The sequence below is a fragment of the Bombus fervidus genome, chromosome 8 (genome assembly GCF_041682495.2).
Source record: "Bombus fervidus isolate BK054 chromosome 8, iyBomFerv1, whole genome shotgun sequence".
NCBI lineage: Eukaryota > Metazoa > Arthropoda > Insecta > Hymenoptera > Apidae > Bombus > Bombus fervidus.
Window position 1 is genome coordinate 9,441,782 of NC_091524.1, and position 25,958 is coordinate 9,467,739.

General features: G+C 41.8%; 2 protein-coding genes across 9 annotated transcripts in view; one reads left to right on the forward strand and one right to left on the reverse strand.

Moving 5' to 3' along the window:
* Sv (paired box protein shaven) overlaps positions 1 to 25,958 on the reverse strand; it is a 197,099-nt gene that overhangs the window by 46,860 nt on the left and 124,281 nt on the right. Inside the window, exon 1 of one of the 7 annotated variants that reach the window (XM_072008567.1) lies at positions 6,562 to 6,786. The exons of the other annotated variants lie outside the window; for them this stretch is intronic. Within the exon in view, the coding sequence (XP_071864668.1) occupies positions 6,562 to 6,661 (100 nt within the window). The 5' untranslated portion in view covers positions 6,662 to 6,786. Of the gene's footprint in view, positions 1 to 6,561; positions 6,787 to 25,958 lie in introns of those variants that run through there. 7 annotated transcript variants of the gene reach the window in all.
* LOC139989889 (uncharacterized) overlaps positions 1 to 25,958 on the forward strand; it is a 203,826-nt gene that overhangs the window by 12,527 nt on the left and 165,341 nt on the right. Inside the window, exon 1 of one of the 2 annotated variants that reach the window (XR_011800436.1) lies at positions 6,951 to 7,016. The exons of the other annotated variant lie outside the window; for it this stretch is intronic. The gene's annotated coding sequence lies outside the window, so the exon portion shown is untranslated. Of the gene's footprint in view, positions 1 to 6,950; positions 7,017 to 25,958 lie in introns of those variants that run through there. 2 annotated transcript variants of the gene reach the window in all.

Consider the following 25,958-nt stretch of genomic DNA (forward strand, 5'->3'; position numbering starts at 1 on the left):
TCCCCAACCTCACGGCTCGACCACTTCGTCTCGATGCTCTTTTACCCCCGGTCGACGATCGAAGAATGTTTCGATTACCTTAGTTCGCTCGTTATTGGAAACGATTATTACCAAAGAGTGTCGCTACAGTACAGGATATTACTCTTAGCTTTATTTATAGATTAGAATATCTTTCGATACAGTTTCCACGAACACCGGCAATCTGCATGATAGTTCCACTTGGTCTCTCCATCATCGTTTCTGGTGGTACATTATTGTATCGTAATAATGTCACTTTTCTTTCTATAATTTTCTTCCTATACCAAGTTTCACAATGTACCTTTTCTACCTCCCTTCGTACTTTTTTCTACCTTTTTAGGAAAGCAAAAAACCTTCTAAATTTGTATATCGTTCATTCCGCACTCTTCGTCACATTATCACACAATCAGTGTGTTAAACGATTCACGATCACGAAAGATGAATCAATTTCGATCAGCGCACGATACAGGGAGCACAAGGCGTATCAGACTCTGACGCGGCTAATTACGAGACTGATTACGTCGCGGGACAAAATATGGTGGACACTGTCTATAGTCCGTGGAGGATGGTAAAAGGTGGATGAGGGAGGAAAGGGCTAGGACTTCGCAAGTTACGCGTGTCACGTGGGGTGTGTGGGGAGGGGAACAGGAGGTGGGGGACGATATACTGGTTTACAAACTGCGGCGCGCTCACCGCTAGGATACTTTTCCTTGGGAACTTTGTGTATATACCGTGCGGTGTGGTATAACATTTACGGTAATCTATAGATGCTTATTCGCCGGAAGAGACTTATCACTTTTATGCAGGCTATAACTCGAAAGTTAGGCAATGCACGATGCATTCCAATTACCCTTCAGCGGGTCCGAATTACTCATCCCTGGCCCCCGGCCGATTTTTATCCGCCGCCGCCGAGTTATTGCGAGTCGCGAGTACGTGGCCAAACTTTCAGCAACGATTTATGGAAAGGGTTTGACCGCGATCCAGATCCAGCGAAAAAATCTCTGTCGTTACGAGCAAGTTGCTCACGAGAGAAGCGTTCTATGTTTTAGTGAAAACATTTAGGCGATTTCGACATCTTTTTCCGCTTAACCCTTTTTGCGAAGTATCGAAGTATCAAATTGGCGTCGTATCTGAAGATCACAGGAGATAATACGGAATTTTACGTTTGTCAGCCTTTTATTCTTGTTACCCGCTGAACGAGATACGATATTTGAAGTTCAAGATGACGAAAGCTTTGTGAGACAGTATTTTAGAAACGTAGCGGTGGATTGAAGAAGTTTTATCGCAGAACAGGAGTTCAAAAAATATTGCGACGATCGATATTTATGAAATATTCTGGAGTATAATACAAATACATATTTAATTGCAGAACCAAGAGAAAAACCTGCATTTGATATAAAAATTTTTTCCGTAAAAAGGCGCGTGATTTAATTCGCTATACTCTTACGCCATACTCTTCGTTAACAACAAAGTTTAATCTCAACCTCAACTACACAGCCTCCTTTTCTAATTCCAAAAATACTACCAAGCTTATAAATTGCATATACCTAACACATCGCGTCTCTCCCATCCAACACCATGTTAAAACAAAACCAAGAACTCATATTCCAGGAATGTGGCAAGTGAAGTAAGGAGCCCTTAGGTGGCATTAAAATCCAAAAAAGCCTATCGTCTTCGTAAATGGTGCATGAAACGGACACAATTTGCAGCCGGATACAAAAAAGCGTATCGAGATCCGTGGAAAGAAGCTCCGGGGTTCGATCGAGCATCGAAGAAGAGGTAGTCTGCGAGGGGGCCCCCCACCTATCTAAAATGTTAGCGCTCTGGGAAGGTCTGGTGTTCGGAGCGACTCGGATCAGCCGGAAGGTGCGGTCAGCCATCGGCGTCGGTGGGACCGCCGCTGGGCCGCGAATCTCACAAGGGTCCGGTTTACATTCGAGTGCGTTCTTTCATGACTCCTTTCTTCGTTTCATTCCTACGTTCCGACTGGGGGCCACCTCGTTCGTTCCTCCTCCGCGTTTCGTCCACCTCGTCGCGTCTGTCTCGCTCGCAGAAACAGAGACGCACAGAGGCCTCCTCCATTGACATTAGATACGTGAGATCGGGAAACGCGCCTCTTGTCGAACGCGATGTTCGTTGCGTAACCGGCTTGCGTATCCGACACTCGACGTAGCCGCCGGGGATCCCGTAATTTCCTAGCCGGCCGATTCTGCGTTTTCGATTGTCCGACGAGAACTTGGATCGATTGCAAGCCGACACCGCATCCTGTTACCACGGCTGCTTTTTAACCTTCGACGACGCAACATTGCCGCTCCGCGGAGGATTGGATTCATCTTAGTGTCTTTTGGACGTGTGAGCGAGTGTGCGCACGCTTTCTTGAATCGCAGTTGCGATGTTGGCATAGATTAGAATCCATCGATGATTCCTCGTGTCCTTCAGATGCGCGGGCGAGCTGCTTCCAGCGTGTGAAAGATGCGTTTCCTGGGTCGTAGTTGGGCGTCGGGTATGAGTTTCGATTCAGGGGTGGTTTCGATGGAGTGGCAGCTTGGAAGTTGTAAATTATTCTGCTCGAGGATTGGGTTGTCCAGATTTGACGTGGGATTTGTTAATCGAAATGTAGAGAGGAGTTTCTTGTTTCTGGCAAAGAATAGAGAATACGGGCTACTTGGCATTTTTTTAATATTCTGAAGATAATTACATTTCGATCGAAACTTTGTTTCTAAGTATTTGGTTCTCTTAGATTCTCTCTAAATGTTAAAATATATCAAACCTTCTGAGAAAGACTTTTCAAAACAGACCCCCAAAATTGTTTAATAAAATACATACTTCGCGTTAATCTGTAATCATAACGTTCAAATAAACAGGAAATCATTAGCACTACCGAAAATCTTACTCCCCTTACCGCCAATTACAAAAAAATCCCTGCTAAATCTCATCGAAAATCCCTTGAAACCAGAACTAAACCAGTTCTTGGTGTGCTTCCCCATATCACGCAGTCGATTCTTCCCCTGACAACAAACCCTCGAAAGAATTCTTGGTTCACCTGGCTCGTGATCCCGGGGAACAAAGAGCAGGCCGCGGCAACGGGGATCCATTCGTCATTATCGCGTCGGCCGACCTAATCTCTGGAGGATCTCTCGAGATTACACTTTGGCATATCATTTGCCTGAACGAACGAGCGGCTCGGTTCGCGTTGACGGGCAATATGTCCTCTACATGAGTGCACCGGCACTCGACGTGAGATACATTCGCAGTCGAATTTAGGGGAAACACGCACTTGGAACCCGTAGCTTTGAGGTTGGATAGTAGTATTCGAAGTGTGCAAGCGATACAGTGGTCGTGCAGTGCTGTCGCAGGGCAGATGCAGATGAGCTCGTTGCTCCGGGTGCATCGATCATTGGGGTAACGTGACTGCGTCGTGCTCTTGGATGGCTAATCTGTAGCTCGGAGGTTCACTGTCCTTCCTAATCCGTCGGATAACCGCTGTATTAATCTGATTTATCATTGGCAAGACGTAGGAGTTACGTAGGATCTGCGATATGCATGATCTTTGTCATCTGTAGGTAGAATATTGCAGTAATTTGTTCGTTTGTTAGAAGAGTTCCAAAAATTGACACTTTCAGATAACTGCGAAACTTAATACGAAATCTATGATTTCGATGATCTTCGTTTTGTAAATGGAATATCAGATTGAGTAATAGGTTCGTTCACCTTTTATTAGTGTACGCTTTTCGAAAAATGTCGTATAAATTGCTTGAAGAATGTAAAGGTATAAATTTTTTGTATTTATGGAGAAATTAGATAAATATGTTACTCCTTAATTAGATAGATTCTATATAAATGTAATAACGTTTGGTGTTTTTTCAATTTATCACTCAATTTGATATAGCGGTTAAAGTTTTTTTTAATATTTGAGTTAAGTATCTTTTTTCTATATGTATAGTAATATAATAAACTACGAAAGGTTTAGTATGTAGAAGGTTAATCAGTAATATGCAAAACTTATGTTGGAAGAAAATTCTTAGTAAGAATTATCAAACTAGAAACCTGTCCACAATTCAGATAACAATTCTGGTCATATAACAATTAATAATCATCTCGCGGAACAATGAGTAATCTCGGTCTCCTCTATGTACAATCACGAACAACCCTCTAAATCTCGGGAAACACCTTAAATCGTTGTTAGAATTCTGCCCGTAGCTGGAATTTCATTAGCTGCTTCAATTAGAGTCCCCGAAACGTCGTGGTGGTTTCGCGAGAATTATTTTTCTGTTTGCCGTCGCGCGACCGAGGATAATGGGTCTCCGATGAGAATCTCGTTCGCGGCAAAAAACGGTCCGTCCGAACGATCAAAAAAAGAAGAAAAAAGGAAAGAAGCAGAAAAACAGAGGAAAAAGCACCGGACGAATTTATCCCCCTGTTGGCTCGCCGCTCTCGAAACCGCAAAAACCCGGAGTGCTCGTTGCGAGAGCATCCCACGGAATTCGGTGACTATTCCGTAAAAGATTAACCCCTAACCGTATTACCGTACCCGTGACATAGTAAGAAGAAAAGGGAAAGAAAGATATAGCGGTGGCGGTGGGCGATAACTTACGAGATTTGATGTAAATAGCACACTTACTTATTCGCCAGTGTCGCGCGGCACAAGTTAAAAATACGAAGGGCAAGGCGAGGGATGCCGAGAGATGGAGAGCGAAAAAGTAGATGGCGAAGAAAAGGAAGGATAGATACGGCAGGAGGAAGAGAAAGAGGGAGACAGGGAGGAAGTGACTTTTTTGCGTAATGAAAGCAATCAATTCAAGTCCCTGGCTGCAGCGTTCTCTCCTCTGGTAAGGGAGAATCGTGATCCAGCTTCGTTCCTTCTCTATCGTTTCCTCTTTCTCCTTTTATCCCCGATTCTGCGTCTAAGGGCGGAAAAAAAGCTTGGTAGTAGGGGTAGCAACTGAGTCTCGCCTTGCTCGTGCCACCCTCTTTCTCGCCGCCCTAACAGTGGCCGAACCACTTTTGTAGTCATCATAAAATGCCCTGCTTTCAAGTTCCGACGATTGCTACTTTTTTGTTCCCTTCTCTTTCTCTTTTTCCCTTTCTCCGTCTGTTTCACCCTGAACCTCCCATTCGAGGGTAGTGCGGCGGTAGGAAATAACGAAGTGGTGAGTTCAGGAGGAGACGAGGGTTTAGGAGGGTGGTGGAACAGGTTAATCCTAAGTATTTTCTTCGGGGGGGTTGCAAGTACCAGAGGTAGGAGAAAGTCCCGGGGGTTGCCGGGGGTGGTGGGTGCCTCTTTAAAACAGCACTAAAGTATCGTTAATCTTGAAAAGAGAGGCTCTTACTTTCGCCCGGACAAACTAGTTAGACACATCCGCCTGATACAAAAATAAATTGCGATCCGCGACGATAAGTCTTGTCCGTTTGCTATAGCCCGTACACTGCGATCTCTTCCTGTGGTTATTACGCGATCGTCTTTTTTAAGAAACGAAGTTTTGCGTTAAAAAGCGAGGACATTATACTATAAAAGTTTCACGAGTAATTATAGCACTGTTTTCTTCGTTGACAAGAGTTTTATCTCGAAATTCTTTAATTTCTAATTTTTTAATTTGAATTTAGTGTAAACATTTCGAACAGCACATCGTAAAATATATCACTACCATGTCTTTTGATAAAACATTTAAATTTGCAGTTTACATTTTACAGTTTACAGAAGTATATCTTCGTTCTATAAAAATACGTATAGCAATTTCTAATTACTAATTCGTCGTTAATTTCTACGTTTTCAAATAATGTTACTACAGGATGTTCGAACATTATCGTAGCGTACGCGTTAAAAGGATAGCGTAATTTCAGATTTTGACGAAAGATGAAATCGCTTAAATTTCTGCGAGAAATGGCGAAAAAGTTATCTGGTAAATGTTACGACAATGGAATCTCTCGATGGTAAAAACGTAGTCTCGAGCTTCCCGTGGGAAATGCTAAATATCAAACACACGACTCTCCCCCGTCCCCAGGAGAGCTAAAGGCCACAACATCATAATATGATTACGCGTTGTCCGTCATCCCCTTGTTTAGAAGCGATTATTACGCGGTGCGTACGGATTTACGACTGGTCTGACGACAAACAATTATTCGAATCTCCTTTGGCCTTGTCTCTGTGACGGGAAGCGTTACTTCACGGGCGTAATTTAATTAAACGAGTAATTAACCACGGCAAATGTACATTAAGTTATAACATACGAGTTCATATTTTACTGGATAAACATTTTGTATATCTAGATATTAAGAAGTTAATTTTAAAATAATACTTTATTAATAAATGAATAAAGTAACCTTATTAAAATCATCGATGACCGGACTAAACATATCGAAGAAAGAGACTATGGTTACTCGATAATCGAAAGAAGTATAACAATCCTGATCCCATTGGTCTATCCGATTAAAAAGAATTCGCATAATAAATTTCTCTGATTTTTCCGACGATTGAGGCGATTATTTATATGTTATATTATTTATTTAACATTACGTAAATAAATAAGAGAAAAATAAACTTACTATAAAATAAGATTGGCCATACAATTTTCTGTTTTTCCTCTTCTGATGAAATTTCACAATAACTATTCCATATTTCGATCACATCTATCACTTTGGGCATCGTCGGTTTTCATTCAATAAATTTGTTAATTTCTGATAGAAAATAATCCTTTGTATACAAGTAGTTCATTATCTTCTCTCTCTTCTTTATATCTTTTAAAACGGAACAATACATGATTGTCCGTGTCTGTTTCTAACGTCGCCAAATTTGCGAACCATACTAACTGATTATTCAATGGATCGTCGTATCTCACGGCTTCACGATAATATTTACTATTTACGCATGTGCCTTTCGATCGACCGAAATTCTTACGACGTACACACGGAAATTACGACGACTTGAGTTTGATGTTGGTAGTAGCTGTGTTGATCAGTACGGACGTAAAGGCAGTTACAATACTTCCAGAATTAAAATTGTACGTATATTTGTAATTCGTGTAATTTTTACTTTTATCGGATTGTATTAGGTCGTCCGAAAAGTTTCTTTCGTTTTATAAGGAAATAATGAATGCACAATATTCTCCGCTCTATATTATTTTATCGAATTATTATGATTCATTTTGTTCTATCACAATAAAGATCGCAACGTTCAACAGATTAAGTTTCATGTTTATATAAAGATGCGTTGTTGTAAAAAACGTGTCTGTAAAAGAAAGACACTTTTCGGACAACCTAATATTCTTAGTAGAAATTCTCAATTTCAGTAAAAGTGAAACAAAGGCTCGTTAAAAGAAAGATATTAATACTTCGTTGGCCATATTTTTATAACCACATTCCGAAACGAATTTCTTTTTAATACATCGATCGATAATCATGATAAGTTGCAAAAATATACCTATGCAGTACTATAATATATCATACTAATAATACTATAATATTGGATAACCAAAACAATATTTTCTTCATTGGTACTGCTACAACAATATTCTCGTATTATCAGTGTCAAAGAAATTCTCGATAATGTTCGAATCCAACTTTTGGAAAATATTCTCTGGTGCCCAACAGCATCTCGACTTTCTCTGTTTAAGGATAAATCCCGGAGATCCGTTGTATTAAGCATGAATAGCGTCACGGTAATGGTTGGAAGAAGGGTTATGCCACATACGCGTTCAAGGGGGATCCACTCGAGTGGTTTGTCGTTTGTGGTGGGTGGAAAGCTCATGAAGTTCACCCTAAGTGCACAGGCACGTGGTGGGCCAAAGGGGGTGGGGTCAGAGGGGCAGAGACCGAGAGAAAGAGAGAGAGAGGGAGAGAGAGAGAGAGAGAGAGAGAGAGAGAGAAAAGCGGTCGCTGGGAGCACGTGCTGTCGCGTGTCGGCGATCCCTTGTGATCTATGTGCCGTCACTGCACCACCTACGTGTATATATGCATGGAAATTATTGCTACATCGGCCAAATATATCCCTCCTAATGTTCTATCGCGATACTCCTCTATTCGGGGTTGACCACCTCGATTTGCCAAAACATTTTAAAAGCTATCGATCCCTGTTCGTCCGTTGATAGTCGTTTCTTGAAGAATCGAAGTGTTTTTATGGGCCAGTGGACAAGCTGTTAAATCAGAGCATCTCGCGGACTGTCGCGTTTCTCGAGAGATTTGTAAAGTTCGTTTTGATGCACATAATGATTAATATTTTTTGATTATGTTATTATCAATAAACCAAGAGAAAGAATTTGTTTCCAGATTATAAAAATTACCGGATCAGTCTAAATGTCTGGTTACAGATTTCTTATTTCTGAAGTTACTGAAACTGTACAGGTGTTTTGACAATATTAACGTTTAACTTCTATTGAGACAGAAACATGGTTACGCATGCTTATTTATTTTCATCGTATCGCCATAATCCTGCTTAGCTATTTGTGAAACGTTTATACAATTTAGTGTCAGTGAAATGCACAGACAACGTAAAGAAGATCGAAGAGAATTATTCCATTGCATCTTAATATATTCACGAATTATTCGCAAATAAACCCAATACATTAATTACGATCAAGACACCCTCGCGTAAGATTGATATTCGAATCGAGTCAAGGGGACAGGATTGTGGACCAGCAGCCCTCGACAGGAGAGAAGACCCTGCAAGCATCTCTTTTTGCGTCCGAAGGTGGTGATGCGGCGGTGAATAAGGGTGGGCGGCGTGCCTCCAGGGGGTTTAACCCGGGGGTTGGTGCATATTTCACGGTCGGTGGTCCCATCTCGCGGAGACAATCTGAACCAGCGCGGATACATCATCGCGTGACGCCACGTAATAACCTCTTGGGCCACGGCGACCGCCTTTCAAAACCCTCTTATTTATTCATCTCACCTCGTGCTCGCTCTGTCACGCCAGCCCCCTCTCAGAACACTGCCGTTTCTTCCATCCTCGCGATTACGCGAAGCTTCGAAGGTGCGACGAGATTCTGATAGATCCACCCTTCACCGACGTGATCGATAGATCGCGGTTGTTTATACAAATTGACGTTCTTATGAGTACGACCAAAGGAATGAAATACAAATAGAAATGTGTCACTCTTCAATTGTTTTAGTGGTTGGGAATTTTGTACGTCAAATGTTTGCACACTTACATTTCCTATAAATGAACAAACATTTCTTTCAAAATTTTTATTTTATTTAATTGGAATTTAGTACATTGGATTAATGAAGCTTCGTTTCCACATTCATTCTCATACAGTGTTTAATTTGGTATATTGTCAAGCTTAGTTAATCCTCCATACAGTTTCATTGATAAGTATTTTCACATTTTTATCATACACAGATATCAATCGTTTAAAGTTTGGTAAATATTTGGTAAGTTGGAAAATACGAATACTTCTTTGATATATATATAGTATACGTAATGCTAGTAGCAAATGACTAAGTGCAAGTCCTGTCGAATGAACGAGCGAAGATTGTCCTTTCTTTGAATTCTAATTTTTTCTTTTTCTCGGGATGATCTTAAGTAACTTCTGTACTCGGTGTTGCGTGAAATTCCCGCAATCCCCGCCGCGATATTTCAACGTTTCGCAAATTACGCTTGTTATTTCGCGAGAATGCAAACAACGGCGATTCTCGCGTTGTTGGCACGAATAATTACCAGCCGAGGGAGCTGCTTGAACGAAGAAATCATCGATCAGCCGGAGGCTGACTAGCGAGCCCAGGCATTCCTCGAATAGCGTCTAATCCATCAACGAATTCACGTATCGCTTACCAGTGTCGTTTCTTCCGTTTTTTATTTTTTGGCTGAACGACGTCCTAGTGATACTTCGTCGCCAGATGTTACCGCGTATATAAGTACGTCGACGAAGGATCTCGCGGCGAAAACGAACAGCGAAAAGCCGAACAGCCTACTTTTCACCCTGGACGATGTCGCGCCATCCTAATGTCATGCTTCCCAGAACTCCTCTAATGCGATTTCTCGCGAATATTTTGTCTCCTTTTTTATTGTCAGCGTTAAATGTTCCTCTGAATTAGCCAAGAATTAGAGCAAGATGGTATTCGATAAAGATATGACGAACTGAAAATCACAGTGGTGCTAGTCAAGATTTTAAGAAGTTGTATTTAATCGTTTGTTTTAAACATATCATCGAATTAGTTTTATAATTAATTAAACAACTCGAGTCTCCATCATGACATGGTTTTACAATCTGAAAGAAGACAATGAATTTTTAGATGACAGTAAACGTAGAACGCTATTTTCCGAAAATTGGGAATCCACTGGCTTATACCACTAAGATTCTTAACCCTTTGTATGCAGAAAAGAAAATAAGGTGTAATACTTGATCATTTGATCTGCTAGGTCTTCTTGGAATGGATATTAAAGATTAGAAGCGTTTTCCAAGTTTACACGCAGATATTTTATTAGCAGATAATCTGATCGAGTATCAAGAGTGATAGAATTGTAGGAAAGTCTCAACAATTTTTTATTAAGCTTGATTGACCTACGATATCTTTCTATTGTATTATAATTCCCCGAAATCTATCGATAGTTTTAACACACCGCAAAATAAAACTTGTACAAGACTACCGTTCGAAAGTAGATTCTTTTTGCTATTCGATATTTCGTTTGAATTCCTCGAAACAAACCTTTCGTTTTTCTCTCACTGACTTCAATAACAAGTAACAACAATTCGACGGACAATTCAAAGCTTCAAGACGCGTCGAAATTAATGGCTAGGAAAGAAGAGGTATTTCTGTGCCGGGCGAGAAATATCGTCGGAGCGGACCGCGAGAGGCCCTGGCCGTTAAGATAATAATAATCTTACGAGCGCGAATCCTTCCGCCACGAGACGACGCCTGGGACACGCGTATATACGCGCGTGCGGCCCGTTGTCGACACACGTACTTGACTCTTCTCGTGTAACGCGGCCGGCAGAAAGGCTATTTGTCGGATGACAAACGAGCGGCGGGCTACGTGGGTGGCTTCGCCTCGCGCGGCAAATGGTGAGCACCGCTCCGTGTCGCCGCGCGTGCTCTCGTGTCGTTCGGTTTTCAGAATCTAGCCGCGAATCCTCGTTCAACCTTCCATCGAGTCGTTTCGTGCGATCGAAGAGGATGCGAGCCTGGAAATCCCGATTTATTTTGATTTATATCGCGAATGCTTCCTCGGTGTACGTTCCTCTTCATAAGTATCAGCACATTTATCGCTGTATTAGGAGAAACAAGGTGAACCAGACAAATTATTGGAAAACTACGAACCTTCCAACCGCGGACGACGCGACGTCGAAATCGCGTTCTATTTACGCGTTAAGAATATCTAGAAAAATATGTAAAATTCGCGTGGCGGTTAACGTGTCAATTTCGCCGGGGTATGCTATTATCGCGTTGCTCTTTTTATGTTACATCAAAAGTCTCCTATGCGGTCTTCTATCCGAGATATTTGTACAAAAAAATTTGATTGTAGTCCGTAGATGTGATTTAGAATTGCGAAGTATTTAATCCTTTTACACCTGAATCGCGAAAATAAAAAAATAGAAGAATTCTACAGGGGTAAAAAGAAGTGAAAAACAAAGATTCTTAACAAGTATGATAGAATTGATATTATAACATAGATTCGTTTATGTAATGAAAAGAAGACAATTTATTTCTCAATCGCATTCTGCGCGAGACTACCAAATATCCTAATACTCTTGAATGAGGATGTACGTAATCAGAAAGGCTGTTCAAAACGAACGAATTCGACGATTTGTAGGCACGAGTTCCGATGGGAAACAAGACCATCGATCGATCCATCGGATAAAGAGGAAGTCGAACGATTTCGATTTGCTTGCGAGATAATGATTTTTTGAATCGAAGCTTGGCTCGTTTGAGAGAGAATCGTTAGGAAGTCGAAGGAACAACGTTTTGCCTTGTTTAATCTGAGATCTCTTTTTCCCTATGCAAAGGAACATGAGTGATAGATAGCTAGGGTAGATTGGAATCGTCTCGGACAGGTATTTCTGGCCGAGTTAATTCGTGACCACGGAGTCATTAAATGGAAGTTGAAGCAGCGATTCGTAGATTTAAGTGGACGATTACTCTACTGCGTCTTAGCGTCGGTGTATTTTAGAAGCGACTCGATACGAGGTTTATAGGGATTCGCTAGCAATATCTCAAAGATAGTTGCTGTATCTTGATAAAACAAATAGTTTTCAAAAACAAAATACGACAAGAAAAATAGATAACTGGGAATTGATTTATTGTGTGAATCACGACGATGTCTTTCTCTGCTTCCTGCCTTTCTTCAACTTGTCGAAGAGATAAGAAGTTAAACAAACAAGGAGAATTCCAAGCTAAAAATTTGTTTTGTACACGAGTCCTGATGGTTTCTCTTTATGTTAACCAAATACAAATTCGACAAGAAATTACAAAATTAACTTGCAGTTAAAAATTGATTTAATAAATTTAATTTCTAAATCAATGCATTTCACCAACGGTTAACAGTCCTTGAAAAGTTCAGAAACTGATAGACTTGACATAAGAGTCCAACTTAATCTTTCAATAATCCGATTTGTAAATATAAAACACAACGCGGATTTATCAAATACGTTGGGAACCTTTCCGTTTCCAATGGAAACCAAAAAATCAACTTCGCAAACAACGCAAGTATCATCTATCTTAGCACCGGCGGCTAATTTCCAATCTGTCAGAAACGACGTCCTACCAACACCATAGTCGTTCCACCACCGAATCGAAGAAGCGAATCACCTCGTGGTCGCCGTTAAAGACTCGAGGCAGCGCAAATTCGGATTCGTTGCAACGGCGTCGTGGTCAGTGCCGTAGATCAGCACCGGTATCATAGTTCAGGGTCCACGTACAGAGAGAGTGGATGCATTTCGGTGGCCGGCAATGGTAACGCTTCGCTCGCGCACACACGCTCGCCGCGGCGCCTACGTGAGCGCTACGTAAGTGCGTGTACGTGTGGCTGGGAGGCACATAATGTCTAATGGGGGTGATTGTGCTCGCGCTCCGTGACGGATCAATCTGCCACCCCCTTCATCCCGCCCGTTCTCTGCTCTTCGAAGAGTGAGACCAAGGGATGCGAGCGAAAGGGAGAAGGAACGAACAGAGACGGGGTTAACCCTTGGTCTGGACGTAGCCAAAAGCCAGGCACGAACTCGCGTGGATAACGCGCCTATTCGTCATACCTACCGAAGGGCTGGGATTAGAAACGTTATTAATCGACTCGCGTCCGCAGTCGTATCGCGTCCTTACAGGCGACCGTGGAATTTGCCTTCATGCAGTTAACCAATAAACGGTGGTTGGAGGATGGAGGGGAGAAAGACCGTGGAAATCTTTTTGGAGGGTGGTGTTGCGGTAATTAATCCTCATGCTGGGAATCGTCTATCCATTTATAATTTTACCTTGATAATTTTTTATTTTGTGGTGAAGGATATCATAGGATCAGTCTGGATCACTGATTTCTCGTCGTTTCTATGTAGATTCATCTTTGTGATGTTCTTTTAGTTTTGGTCCTCTTGTTCGTTGGTAATAAGCAACTACAGGTAGAATAGGAATCGTTGTAGTTGGTTGTACCATTGTGAAATTTTCTTACTCATTCTCGTTCATTCATATTTATAGTACTGTGTTAGTTGGAATAAAAGAATGATACAATAAGTATGAAATGTGTATAGTAAGATACTGTTACTACGAATGGAATAAAGTATCCGGATACCTATGAACGACGGTGTACGATCTAAAAATCTAAACACTGGAAGGGTTAAACCCCGTTACGGTGCGTTTCTCCTTAGCAAAGCGAATAATGTCAACGCGAACAGATAACCCGCGGTATCTTTCGAATTTTTCCGCCGGATGATAGAGTATTTCTTCTGCAAGAGATTCGATCTCTTCTCTCGAAGAGATTTGACGCGGAAAGCGATCGGGGACCGTAGATACCGGCGTGTACCGTATGTTCGAGCACGCTATAAATAGTCGGTCGGTTATCGGCTTTGAAATACACACCGCCCGCGGGAAAAGCAATTTTAATTACCGGGCTGGACGCGGCCAATTCGCCGGTCGGCGACTTTCCGGAGCCCCGATATCTCGGACACCCAACTAGTCGACCAGGAAACGTAATATTTCAGAACGCACTCAGAAACATTTATAAGCGTATCTGCGTAACCTGTTTCGCTGTACGGTTTCCAGGCTCAGTTCTGGAAGCGGGTTATACGGTGGAAGGTAACGAGGCGATCTCTCATATCGTGCCGCCCACGTGCGCCACGTTGACACAAACACGACCATACGGTGTACAACCGATTCGCTTGGAAAAAAAACGCGACGATCGCGGGACCATCGGAACGTAAAAGATCTCTCGATCGTTTAATCTCTCGCGTTTTGTTCTCGTTGGATCGTGTATGGTGTGGACACTTGCCAGGTCATTTAGCGATATGGAATCCATTAGGAATGACACTTTCGTGGACTTCGATCAGACGGAAGAATTGTATAGCTGTGTTTGCTCGAAGGGTTGCTTCGTGAAAGTGTATTTTGTTACTTGTTCCTTGTTTAATGGTTTATCTAGTTGCCGCGACTTGGTATATACGTTACTTTGAATTATTATTAGCGAAATACGAATGACTGTATAGGTACTAAGCTTTTAGACGTATGATTTGGTTTGACGATGTTTCATCATATAGTAAAGTTTCTTTTCTGTTTAAGTTAGTACTTGAGGCCTATTACAAACTTTTATGCTAACCAATTACAAACAATTTATAACAAATACGCAACTGCACTTATGAATATTAACAAAACATTAATAAAATGTAATAATAATATACTGCAATAGATATGAAGGTATGGTACATATACCTAAGGCTGTCATTACGAACTTCAATTCCAGTCTTAAATGAGAGTTGTTATCTTAGAGATTCTTATCATATATTTTCCACTATTACTCTCTTATCCTATCCTTCCAGGGGATCGTAAGAAGCGTGCTTTCCATATGGATAATCGACATCATCTTTTTTCACGAATTTTTTACGTTAACAATAAACGAGCGTTACTTGCACGAATACTTAATAACTACTCAAATACAAAACAAGGTATAAGATCATAACAGAAAATATAATTGCCAAGGTTTGACCATTTAAATTGCTACAGTGAGCTCCTGAAATGAAATAGAGCGCAATTCAAAGTAATAAATGAAAGATCTTTAACCGTTCGATTTCCTGCCCTTTAAAACACATGTAGCTCCAGGTATGACGCAAACCGATTCGTATCCTACAACGTATCTAATTATGCTATTCCCATGTGATTTAACACTACAAACATTTTACAATCCTTACATCATACACAGTGCCAGGTATTCGCGGTTCAGACTCGTATGTCGATATTAGTATCGTATTATAAATAAACGAAATATCGTAACAGGCCGACTTTAAATCTCCAATTTGACGCCATATCTAAATCTGCTTCACCTTTAACTTTACCATTGCTTATAACCCAGATACCGCTGCTTGCCTACCATTTCTAATTGGCAATATTTATCCAACATCCAAGTGCACCCGCGTTGCATATCTATACATCTAATACCACATTCTTTCCCAGTTTACGCATAACTTTCTAAGCGATCAGTGAAAGGACAGGATCGTTTACCATTGAAAAACCATACTGTGTAGAAGGTTAAATAGCGATTGATCGGTCGGCTACGATTATAGTTCGAACGATATTGCCCGGAAGAAAGATCTTCCATGCCTCGATAATCGACGAATTATTATAATGAACATTCCTACATACCGATTTATTCGTCTTTTATTTTCATCGTGCAATTTTTCTTTATTTTTGATAAGACGTCTTGCGTGATTATCGATGAATGTTAATTGCTAAGATGATCGAGGATTTGGAATTTCGAATCGAGTCGGAAGATCGGCGTGGAGGATGGACTTCCGGAACATGCTCGGTTTCGTTCTTACCCACCGAGGTTGCAGCGACGAAAGGTACCGAAGTATCGAGGCACAGATGGCAGCAGAAGGTTCACGCGAAGATGGGTGAAATTCTCGATCTGTGATCAAGGGTGCAATTTTTATTTCTTAAAAGAATAGCTCAATTATTCTTCGATATTGTTTTGCAGTTTTCCATTAATTTTTGGGCAATGCATATTACGGATATTTAGTATTCGATAGCTGTTAGAATTTTATTTACATAGAACGAACGTAAATTTCGTACTTAGGGGATGTTGGATGATCCCATGGAAATAGATATCGAACGAATGCTACGCTAAACGTTACTTTATTCACGGTATTTTGTTTCACGATGATAAACGTAGGAACAAGGTTGCTCGAGACTCTTGATAAATTTATGATTTGAAAAATTACTGTACCTCGAACGTTACTCGATTGTCCTTGTTTTTTAGTTCATCTACATGGATAGTACAACGTAGAATCGGTGAACTAATACCAAAGATTAGTTATCTTGACTCGTGATCTTAATAGACGGTATCAGTTCAGTATATAAGCGTCGATCAGCGAATCTAGGGCGTGTATTATCTGTTCTTCGATTTGAAATAACTTACATGGCTGGTTGTTATAAAGATTTCTCAGACAGTAATGTCCTCATATTTGTCATCGATGGCAAAATCCGTTGATTACTGACTGTTTAGTTGAAATTGTAGACATAAGAACGAACCTAGAAATCGTTTGTTTTTTCTCAATTCCTCCAAGGATAGCGTCGGAGACAAGAAAAATCCAGGTCGAGTTTCGTTGATTACGAAGGTCGCGATAGCGTCATAGAAACATCGTATTTTAGCACGTTCAGCCATTAAGTTTGTCAAGACCGATTCTTTGAAGCACGATAATTGCGTGCACAGATTGCTTTGACTTTTTGTCGATCCTGCAAATAATAATCGATATAATCTACTTTATGTGAGTGTATATCTCAAGTAAAGAATGTAAGAGCAGTCCGATGAATTCGAGGTTTCATTGAACGAATAAGTTATTTACAATATCGATCCGTAGTAACTCGACTTAACTCGTCATCTTCGTACGAATATAAAGCGATTACCTTTCAGCCTACTTATCCAAAACTCATTCACACTGTCAATAAATGTCCAAAACACTTCGCATCCCAAAATTAATCAGTCCAGCTGGTCCCACTCTGATTCAAGCTCTCAACCATTCTAATCACACTAAAACCAAATGAAACCAAAGCAAACCGAATCAATCGAAGACACCATCGATTGCTGCACAGGACCAACCCAGAACAAGAAGACCTGTTTTTCAAATTATCTAAAAATCGATACATCGTTCTGCGGTCCGTTTTTCACCGTGCTCGTTCGTGCACGTGCGTTATAATCACGCGAAGCGCATCAAAGATTTTTTGCCGATTTGGCCCGACGACTCGAATCATTCTCACCAAATCCCCGGTGTGCAACTCTCCCTCAACCTGGTGCGGTGTGTTTTTGCGGAACGTTGAAAAGTCGTTGGATCGCGCGTTCGAAATCAGGCCGATATCGCGTCGCGTCGCGTATCGGGAGTTTCTGCGGTCGTGTCCGACGATAATTGACCCCTGCACGGCGGTTCGTCCACGCCGCGTACATTATAAATGCGTGGCGCGGTGCTACCAAGCAGGTATCCGGCGTATCGTGAGCCGCGGTGGGTAGTTAAGAAGTGGCTGCAGCTTCGACGTGACGTGTTATGGCTTTAACCGCAACAACGCGCCTCCGACCGCAGGAACCCTTTACTTTGCTCTTTACTCCTTGTGGCCCTCGTGCTACGCGAGCCTCCCGCTTATTCTCCGTCTCTGTTCCCCCTTTCCAATGTTTTCTTCGTTCCTCGAACAGCCTCGCCCATAATTACTCGCAGCGATGATACCAATGGTATCGATCATCATCCGGCTACCCTTCTCTCTTTCGCCCGATTCCTCCACGACCGGTCGTAATCCCCATTAGCCGCCGTAATTACCCCGCTGGTATTATGTACCGATGCAACGCCGACGTTTCTACGAACGTCTCCCCTCCATAGACTATATTTTTCTTTTAGTTTATCGTTCTTTTTTCGATTTTTTTTCCGATGGGGGTGTATGAAAATGAAAGGGGACACTAAAGATGGAAAATGTTTCTTTTGGAGAGATTTTTTCGGTTTCTTTTTGAGCGAAGAGAGAGAGAGAGAGAGAGAGAGAGAGAGAGAAAGAGAGAGAATTAATCGGAATGTGCTATTTGTTAGAATTGAACCTAAAACAACGATACTAGGTATATAACAAGAGATTTATAGAAGAGGAACAGGAATCTTGATAGAAAGGTGATCGTAGAAATTGAAAGAAACCATTACTGTTAATTATCGAGCAGTTGTTACACGTATGGAATAATCCCTATTACGTATGATCCATAAATAAACCTGCGAATATTGAAAATTTAAATAAACAACAACCGATTCGGCAGAATACAATCTTTCGCTAAAACAATAGTAAGAAAATATACTACTGAGCACAAATCATCTCGATTGTTAAAGCACATTCCTCGAAGAACAATCACATTATCATCCAATAGAGCACTATACTTTATTAAACTTCAGAATCTTACTTAACCTCTGCTCTATCGTTAAAATACATTCCTCGCGGAACAAGCGCATTATCATCCAATGGAACACTATACTTTATCAAACGTCAGCAACTTTACTCTAACCCTACCGTATTTTCATCCACCGATAGAGAACGTTAAAATGTTGATAGAAAAATCTGGTTCCGGAGTAATACGTTCTTATCAAAGCAACAGCCTTTCGATGGAGGAATGTTACGCGAAAGCCGCGGCGCCCTCGTTGTAAATCACGCACGCACCGGAGGCGTGGATTTATTTTAGAGACCATTTCGTGGCATCGGCTCACAGAGGATGAGTCATGGTGGTATTGTTCGGCCGGACGAGGAGATACAACACAAATCATTTCCTGCCGTATCCCTATCTATCTGCCTTCGCGTTTACGCGGCGCCGCTCGTGTGCGTGCGGCACGTTGCACGCGTGTGGTTCCGCGCTCCCGCGTCCGTGCAACCGCGCACAACCACGCATCTCACGCTCGAGTGCGTGCGTCGTCTAGCGTCGAACGCGTGCACGCGACGCCTCGCGAGTAACGCTCTCGCGCCAAAGCCAACTCCTTCTTTCCCGCTCTTTTCCTCGATTCAAAAAAATCGTGGCCACGCGCCACGAACACCTGCGACTCTTTGAAGCGACGATTTTTTATTAGAAAGAGCTTAACCTGTTGATTCTGTCGTTTATTAATCGGAACCTGGATGATGATGGAATTAAGAGGACGGATATATTCGAAATAAATTCGAATTATTAGGTTGCCCGAAAAGTATCTGTCTTTTACAACAACGCATCTTTATATAAACATGAAATCTAATCTGTTGAACGTTGTGATCTTCATTTTGATAGAACAAAATGGATCACACGTAATTCGGTAAAATAATATAAAACGGAAGGTGTTTTTCGGACGACCTAATATAATTACTTTTATTGAAAACTTCCTTATGAATATACGAATTAGTTGTCATTTATTTAATCGCCCGCTCGTATATGTATCAACGATGATTGAATACTTATTGTCAGAGTTAATTCGAGTGTCCTAGTTTTTAGCCTGAAACAATAGTCTGACTAGTTCTATCGTCATTCTACTGTATGGCTTAAATATATGATCCGAATTGTCCGAAGAAGCTTTCCTATATTCTAGCAGTATGCATGGTAGAAGAAGATTTTGTGTAAAGTATTTATGATAGTGAATTTTACCATTATATAAACTATGCCGCGTAAATAAATTCTACTGTAACTTTACATCCAACTGAAGCACATGGAATCGTCGACCGAAGCCCAATTCAACGCAAAATACATTACACTCAGCGTCTATGTTCCCCCCCACAATCGCAACGTTTCATAGCAAAAAATAAATCATACAGTCAATCCAAAGTACTTTTACAGAAGCAACGGTCGTTGACGATACAAAAAAGCAAAATATAGATACAGCAACGAGAAGATTAGCCGTGGCCACTGGCAGAGGATAAAACGCGGCAGCAGTCGGTTTAATAGATGCCAGCGATCTATGGAACAGGGCCCATAGGCTGACCATAATATTTCCCTCGCGTCGGAACGAATGTTCGCGCTTCTTCATCCAGCGTATCGGAAGCTGGATCTGTCGACGTTAATTTGTCGTGGTCGCGGCGGCGGATTCCGCGCTGCGGACGCGATGGCCGAACGAACGGTCACGCTGGGCCGCCGATATATCTCGCGAGCACGGTCGTGTCTCAATTCTATTGATTCAATTATATCGAGGAAGCGGCGGCGCGCGATAACGGGGACCCAATAACGAATCGTTTCCTCCGCGAGCGATCGTTCTCCCGATCGAAACATTAATTACATGGACGCGATCGTAGACCTGTCGTTGCTATCGGTCTATTTGTTCATGAGGCCTCGAGGAATGCCAGTTTTCCACAGCCGACACGCTACGTTTCGTCTCTCATTTTTCTCATCGATTCGACTTGCGTCTATTTCGCATTCCATCGTTTCTAGACGCGACGGTACGCGTAAAAGAGCGATCGTTTCGACCGGTAGACGACTGCAGCACGCTTCATTGCTCCCCTTTATGAAGTTATAAAATGTTCCAGTCTTTTTAACAGTCCGTTGCACGATCCTCCTTCCGTTTGCTCTCATTCCTTGTACGCTGATCACGAAATCGATGGAATTTATGAAATCCTTGCTGGTCGTATATAAATGCGGGAACGAGCGGTGGACGCCTCTTAATCGGCTCCGCGTAGAAACACTCGCCTTAGCTTCTTCAGATCGCGCCCAACGGAAATGGTTATCCCACTTTTCCAACCAGAGCCGCTCTTTACTGTGATAATGACGTTCTTAGGAAAATCTCGCGGTCGTCCGTTTGACTTCACTCGTCAAAATCTAACTCTGTTATTATTCAGTGGACAAACGGATAAAAGGGGAGAACAAATAGATAGTAACCGTTAAGATGCGGACCGTTATACCGATCGAGGGTCAATTCGTCTGCACAGAAACGTCTCTACAATTTAAAATATTGCAACAGGAAGAATTTAAATTCAATATCGATCGAATTCAATACAATTTCTACAATCAACCAATATCCTACTATCAAGTAGAAATCACTGAACGAATAACAGAATGTTACAATGTCCTCAAATTACACTCGTAAATGGGGAATTCGAAGAAAGACGCGGTACAAGCAACAAAATCTTCAACTCCAGGAAGCTATGCGACATTGTATCTTAATAGAGATATTTGTATACTTTCCAATATCCAGACGTTTCTAATTTACAAAAGTCTAAATGTTAACGACAAAATCCTCTAGATAGATATATCTCGTTGCCTATCATTAAAATAAAATGCACTGCTACGACTGTTCCATCGCAGCGGAAGAAATCAACGTGTCGAGTACAAATAATTCGCTACCAATTCCAGAAGATCTCACGTACGTAGTAAAAATAAAGCCAACCAAAGGATGCGTAAAATGAATCACAATAACCAGATCGATGCTCGTTACGCGTTCTCGCGAGACCTCCTTCCAAGGAAACGTTCGACCACGAGAATCCACGCTGGTCGGAGACATCGGGTGTCGGAGCATCACGGTGTCCCATATAAATAACTAGCGGCGGATCGGTGTCTAGCACAGCGAGAGTTCCCCTCCCCGAGACGATACACTGTAATGACATGATTGCATACCTTCCACACACTCTGCTTCCATGTTTTCCTTAGCTCGACTCTGCATACGCTGCTCCGTACGCGTACATGTAGGGTGAAGGAGAAGGACAACGTGTGTGGAGGGTGGACGGGGTAGCAAGGGAGAGACAGTTCGTAGGGGCCTTTCCCTAATAAGATACTGGCACGTACCGCCGCTTCAGGTACACACATCCTACCCTACACAGATCGTACACACATGATGTTCTACACACGTGGTGTTCCACACATCGTGTAGTCTACACATCGGTTGCACACGCGAACGTGCACGATCACACAGTATCGCAACTGGCTAGGCAGCGCGGCTGGGAGTAGGCATACCAATACAGAACTTTGTGCCCGGTATAACCGCGAATAAATCCTCTAATCTAATTGATACGGCCGGCGGTATGCAGGCTCGCGTAGCTACACGCTAAAACGGTCGTTGTTAAGTAGCCTAGGCCGGGGTAGATAGGGCTGCCCGGTTGCCGTGCCGTGGCTGAAGGAAAAACGATGCCGAGGTGGGATCGTTGGACCGCATTAGAAGCGAGGAAGAACAAGAAGCAGAAGCAGAAGAAGAAGAAGAAGAAGAAGAAGAAATGTCTCCCGTGGTGGCTGTAACTCCTCGGATGAGGAATGTTTCCAATAAGATGTCGAGAAATAATTTGTTTATATTATTATGCGAGTCTCTGAGAAGCGAAACTGATCGAATTTATCTCGTACGAAGTTTTGAATATAGTTAGTCAGGTACGCGATTAATATTCAGTGTATCGTAAAAAGAACAACTTGGTTTCGTAAATTTATCTACGAGATAGCGTAGACGATTGCGAATTGTAAGGTGAATTTTGGAAAAATAATGTTTACAAATGTCATTTTCTTCTGTGCTTGAATCGAGACAGGAATCGATCCGCATGCTTTCTGAGCGCTCCGGACGAGAAAACTAAATATCATGTACATTTATACCTGATAGGCGTTCACTGTATTTTCAAGAAACTTCGATAGTGAAGTTCTCGGATTCTGCAGATACATTTACTCCATAACGCCAATAACATTTTGACAAACTCTTTTATATTCTTATATGTAGAAACTAAATTACTTAAGAAATTCGCATCTGGTAAATATTTTCTGCATTTTCAAGTAGCTCTGATAGCAAAGTTATCTAATTCCATAAATACATATTACTCCATCTCCTAACGTCGAAAACGATGGTGGGTTCGCTGTGCCGCATTAGAACGGAGGAGAAACGAGAACAAGAAGTAGAAGAAGAAGAAAACGAAGGAGAAGAAGAAGAAGAAGAAGGAGACGAAGAAGAAGAAGAAGAAGAAGAAACGTCTCCCGTGGTCGTCGCTGCCGGGATGAGGAATGTTTTCCTCGCGGGTCGAAGACGCTCGCGGGGAGAGATTGTACGTGCGTTCTCTCATGGTGGACATAGACGGGTGGATCGGTTTTTGAAGTGCTTCCGCTGGGAGTGCCTGGTCGGTATCTCGATCGTTGATAGACCCATTAAATGTCTTCATCACGGATCGCGCCTCGCGCATGCTCGCAACATATAGAAGAGAACGGGATCGTGTATTTTAACGCGAAGAAATTTCACCAATTAATTTTGTATTCTCATTTCTTTTTCCTTTTTCCTTACCGATTTTGGTTAGTTTCTTTGGCACGTTTATCTCGTTGGAGAAATTGTGGCAAACTAGGAGAAATGGTCGGAGGATTTGTCTTTAGGTTTTTCAACGCGGCTGACGATAAATTAACCTCGAGAGGAGTCGCCAGTCGTGGAATATTGAATAGCATCGGCACGGAGAACCGGTTCGCGTCCTGTAAAACGATTCGCGTTCTGTCCCGCTGCTGATATCGTCTCTTCAGCCAGGTATCACCACCAGACGCAATATCTGTAACTGTTGCGTAACATCGCGCGTTACGTATGCACAAATGGCAGGTTATCTTTACGTCTGTGCAGCGCTCGCGGTCATATATAGTTTCAGCATTTCTTCATCTGTCACGTTTCGATCTCGTTTGTCCACCTCGTGTCTGTCCAATTTCATTTTACATATTATATTTGCCAATGTAGCTTTTAAATCTTCGGAAGAATATCTCGCAAGCGTCTTGAACGAGTACCGAGACTTCGAACTACGTTTGTTAGGCAACGGGAATGCTTTTCATTCTGGATCGTTCTTGTCGTATTAAACACGCGTACAATTTATTATGTTGCAGATTCTACGTTGAGCGATTCTAAATATCAGCTACATTAACTGTCAAAAGCTTGGATGCACGTGTAATGGTATTCTTAATCCTACTCTTTTATTGTAATACGTATTAACGCTCCGTTTACGATACGCGAGTGTGCGTATGAGAAATATTCGTACGATTAAAGATATAAGAACTAAACTACCGTTACACGATATTAGATTAGAAGCTATAATTTCTGTTCAAGTCTCTCATAGTATAGCACAAGAGAGAACATAGTGCTATAAATTTCACGCCTTGAATGTTATGATACTGCACTGTGCAAACATGTTAGAATATTTACTAAACGGAAGTGTTTCAGTTTTAGGAGCAGGCAAAACGCTACTTTATGTTATTTTAATTCTGTCATCGGTTCTTTTCTATGATACGCGATAAAAATAGGACTAAAACGGAATATTAAGATACAAAGAGTATAGAAATATAAAATAGGAATCGCCTACAAACTTTTAAGCGTCAGTGTATGTCGTTTCCTTTGACATACCTGCACGTACTCAGCGGATTGAATGAAACGGTCCGATCTAATGGCGAGCGAAGAGAAGCGATCGGGGGAATCGAATGGCCGGTCGCTAATGATCTTCCTGGCCCTGCAGCCACGTTGCCCGATGTCGACTGCGATAGAGCTGTTTTACGGCGAGCTTCGTTCGTTTGTCGAAATCGAACGGAACAGAGAAAGGATCGGGACCTGGATCGAGCTTAAACCAGGAGAATCGTCCTTTCCGGTGAAATTATTCGTCGGGCATACCGGCGGAAGTACAAGACGTGGTTCGAGGAAATATCGTAAACGGTTTCATTAACAGCGAACGAAATAAGAGAAGGGATGAAGCACGATATCTCGCAACAAATTTTCGAGGTAACGTTTATACCCGGCGTAGCCGAGTAATTATCCCTTCCACCATCTCTGGTGAACGACGAGCAATACCTTGGAGAGGAATCCGGCGTGGCCTTCGTGTTACATCAGTGAGAGCATCGTCGTGCGATCGGCCTCACCCTTCTAGATTGAGCTATCGAGAAACTCTTGAAAACCTTCTTGAAATCGAACCATCTTTGTCCGTTGTTTAGACAGAGATCGCTGCGATTTAAGCATCGTGTGGAGCTAGTAAGACTTTTTTTGGGAGGAACTAAACTCGATTGATTATTTCTGATAGGTAGATCTAATACAATGATGATATTACGTATATATTACGTATATGGAAATAGACGGATTTATTGACTTGCAGTCTCACACCTATAAATAAGATCATGAGAGTGAGTGAGAGAGAAAAGTATTATCATTGATGCTATGTTATCTTAAGAGGCTTCTTTCCAGTAGTATACATTATTAATTATAGTAATTAGCAAGTGTTAGAACAGTAACTGCAGAAGAGCATCAAGTAGCTCCAACGAAACATTCTTCGGTAGATTCTATACATTTCTTTCTCATAGTATCAAATCTTTGTAGTCATACGAAGGAATTACCAGTAAATCACACAAAGTTTAACATACTTGGACCTGATTAATTGGTATGTAAATGCTAGTGTAGCGTGTAGGTACGTAGCCACTGTAAATAGAGCTAACACTCTTTCATCTCCGTGTCATCTCGCTAGTCTCCTTTACAGTTTTGTGTAATACAAATAATTGTCTAGTAGAATAGTCCTGTCCCGAACAGACGCGATAGCAAGAAGACTCGTACCAAAACTCTTATTTTCGTTCGTTCATTGTTAAAACGAATAGCACCTATGATCCAAGTACCCTGTTCTTATATTCTCGCTAAATTTGTAGATTCTCAATGAAACTTCTAAATTACGAAAGATCGAGGGGATGAAGGACTATAAAGACAGTTCGATAAAACTTTCTGCCTCTATATTTAACATCTGCGAATCTATGCTATCGCTGTTCTATAGTATCGTTATGGAGAAAACTTCGTTCCAAGTCAAAAAAGGGGTAAGAGAGAGTAAAGTCTCGGCGAGAGAGCCGGAGGAAAGTGGAAGGAAGGGCCCCCCACGAGCCACGAGCAGGCCCGGCTCTC